Raw genomic sequence first — 1,995 nt, forward strand, 5'->3', positions numbered from 1 at the left:
ATTTGGTTCATTAAAGTTTTCCAAAAATGAAACAAAAGGGTTAGTTGTACTTTCTTTATCTTCAATTACCTTTTCACTCCAAGAATTCTTAAAGAAAACAACATCGCGGCTCACAACAACTTTTTGTGTTACCATATTGAATAGACGATAAGCCTTCGATTCAGTGCTGAATCCAAGCAAAATACATTCTGCAGATTTGGCATCTAGTTTCTTTCTTTTTTCACTTGGGATATGCACCGTTGTCAGTACGCAAAACTTTAATTTTCTTTCCACTTTGATTTTCAACGAGAGCCTTGAACGTTAGAAACGTCTCGAAAACTTCGGACTTCTGCTTCAATGGATAAAGATATAGCTTTCGACTATAATCGTCCACAAATGTTACGAAAAATCTACATCCTGAACATGATTTTACTGACATTGGTCCACAGACATCAGAGTGAATCAACTCCAAAACTTCTTTCGCACGGATACCAGTTGACTTGAAAGGTTCTCTTGTGTGCTTCCCCTTGATGCATATTACACATTTTTCATCCATCTTTCCGCCGATTGATACACCAGTGACTGCATTCTTCAATTTCATCAAATTGTCTTCACAAATGTGCGCCATTCGACGGTGCCATAGATTCGTTTCATTCTGTGCAAGCAACGCAACAGAATTGTTCAGCGGTGATGGTTTGGGTATAATGCAATTTAAACGATACATATTGTTAACTAGAGATGCCGATGCTACAACCTCTTTATGTTCATTTAAAATCTTGCAACAATTTTTTTCAAAACGTACTGTTTTGCCATTTTTGACTAATTGGCTCACAGAAATCAAATTTGCGCATAAATTTGGAACATATTGTACATCGTAAACGGTAGCATTCGTTTTCTTCTTACCATCTACAAGAGTCAAATTAACATCCCCTATACCTTCTACCGCTTGCATTATTGGCAACAATAATTTCTTTGTGGGTTGGTGACCTAAGATTCTTCATTAATGACTTGCACATCGTCATATGTGCTGATGCTCCAGAATCTACAAACCATGCTCGTTCTGAGACTTCATTCTTGGCTAAAAAAGATGAAAACATGGCAATTTCATTCGATTTATTTCTTACTCTTTTCTTATTTGGACACTGTCTTAAGAAATGACCAATTACTCCACAGGTGTGGCATCTGAACTTCTGTTGTGGCTTATGTTTTTGTTGCTTATACTTTGGTTTCACAAAACATGGCGCTGTCAGTTGATTTCGGATTGTATTTAACTTCTTGCAATAATAGAGTCTTGACAGCATCACAAGTTAGTATTTTTGTAGAGTTTTCAACAGCCATAACCAAGGGTTTATAATCTGCAGGCAACCCTGCCAACATCAACGACGCAACAACTTCGTCATCAATTTTTAGTCCAGCCTTTTTCACCTTTAATGACGTCATAACCATCTTGTTCACGTAGTCTTCCATGGAATCACACTCGTTCAACTTCAATTCAACAAGTTGTTTCAGCAAATCTACCTTCCTACTAAGACCAGTATCTTCAAACGCATTTGTGAGGCTATCCCATGCACTTTTAGCTGATAAAGCATCCGCTATGTACGAATAGTTTTGGGTTTCAAGCAACAAAATAAGCTCAGACTTCGCTTTCAGATCAGTTGCTATTTGAACAGGCGTAGCTGCAGCGTCCAGTTCATTCTCAAAGCAATCCCATAATCCTCTGATTACCAAATATGATTTGGCCGCAATCTTCCAAACATCAAAATTTTCTCGTCCCTTCAGTTTTTCTACGGACACAGCATTTGAAGCCATGATCAGTTTTTATTTCGAATTAAAATTTAAATTTAAAAACAAAACAAATATCTTGCGGGACCTGGGCCCATAACCTGATGAAAAACGAGTTAAAAACAATAAACCGAGAAAATTCGGGAAGAAATAAAAAACTATGTTTATTCTTTGATAATCAGAAATAAAGTAAAGTATATATTTATTTTTATAATAAAAATAAATTACAAAGAA

At 36.2% G+C, this 1,995-nt stretch overlaps 1 protein-coding gene across 1 annotated transcript; it reads right to left on the bottom strand.

Moving 5' to 3' along the window:
• Positions 1-1,194: 1,194 nt before the first annotated feature.
• On the bottom strand, positions 1,195-1,788 carry LOC129940649 (uncharacterized). Its single transcript, XM_056049043.1, has one exon. It carries the CDS (start codon positions 1,786-1,788, stop codon positions 1,195-1,197), a length of 594 nt encoding a protein of 197 aa, XP_055905018.1.
• Positions 1,789-1,995: the final 207 nt, after the last annotated feature.

Source organism: Eupeodes corollae, chromosome 1 (assembly GCF_945859685.1).
Source record: "Eupeodes corollae chromosome 1, idEupCoro1.1, whole genome shotgun sequence".
Classification (NCBI taxonomy): domain Eukaryota; kingdom Metazoa; phylum Arthropoda; class Insecta; order Diptera; family Syrphidae; genus Eupeodes; species Eupeodes corollae.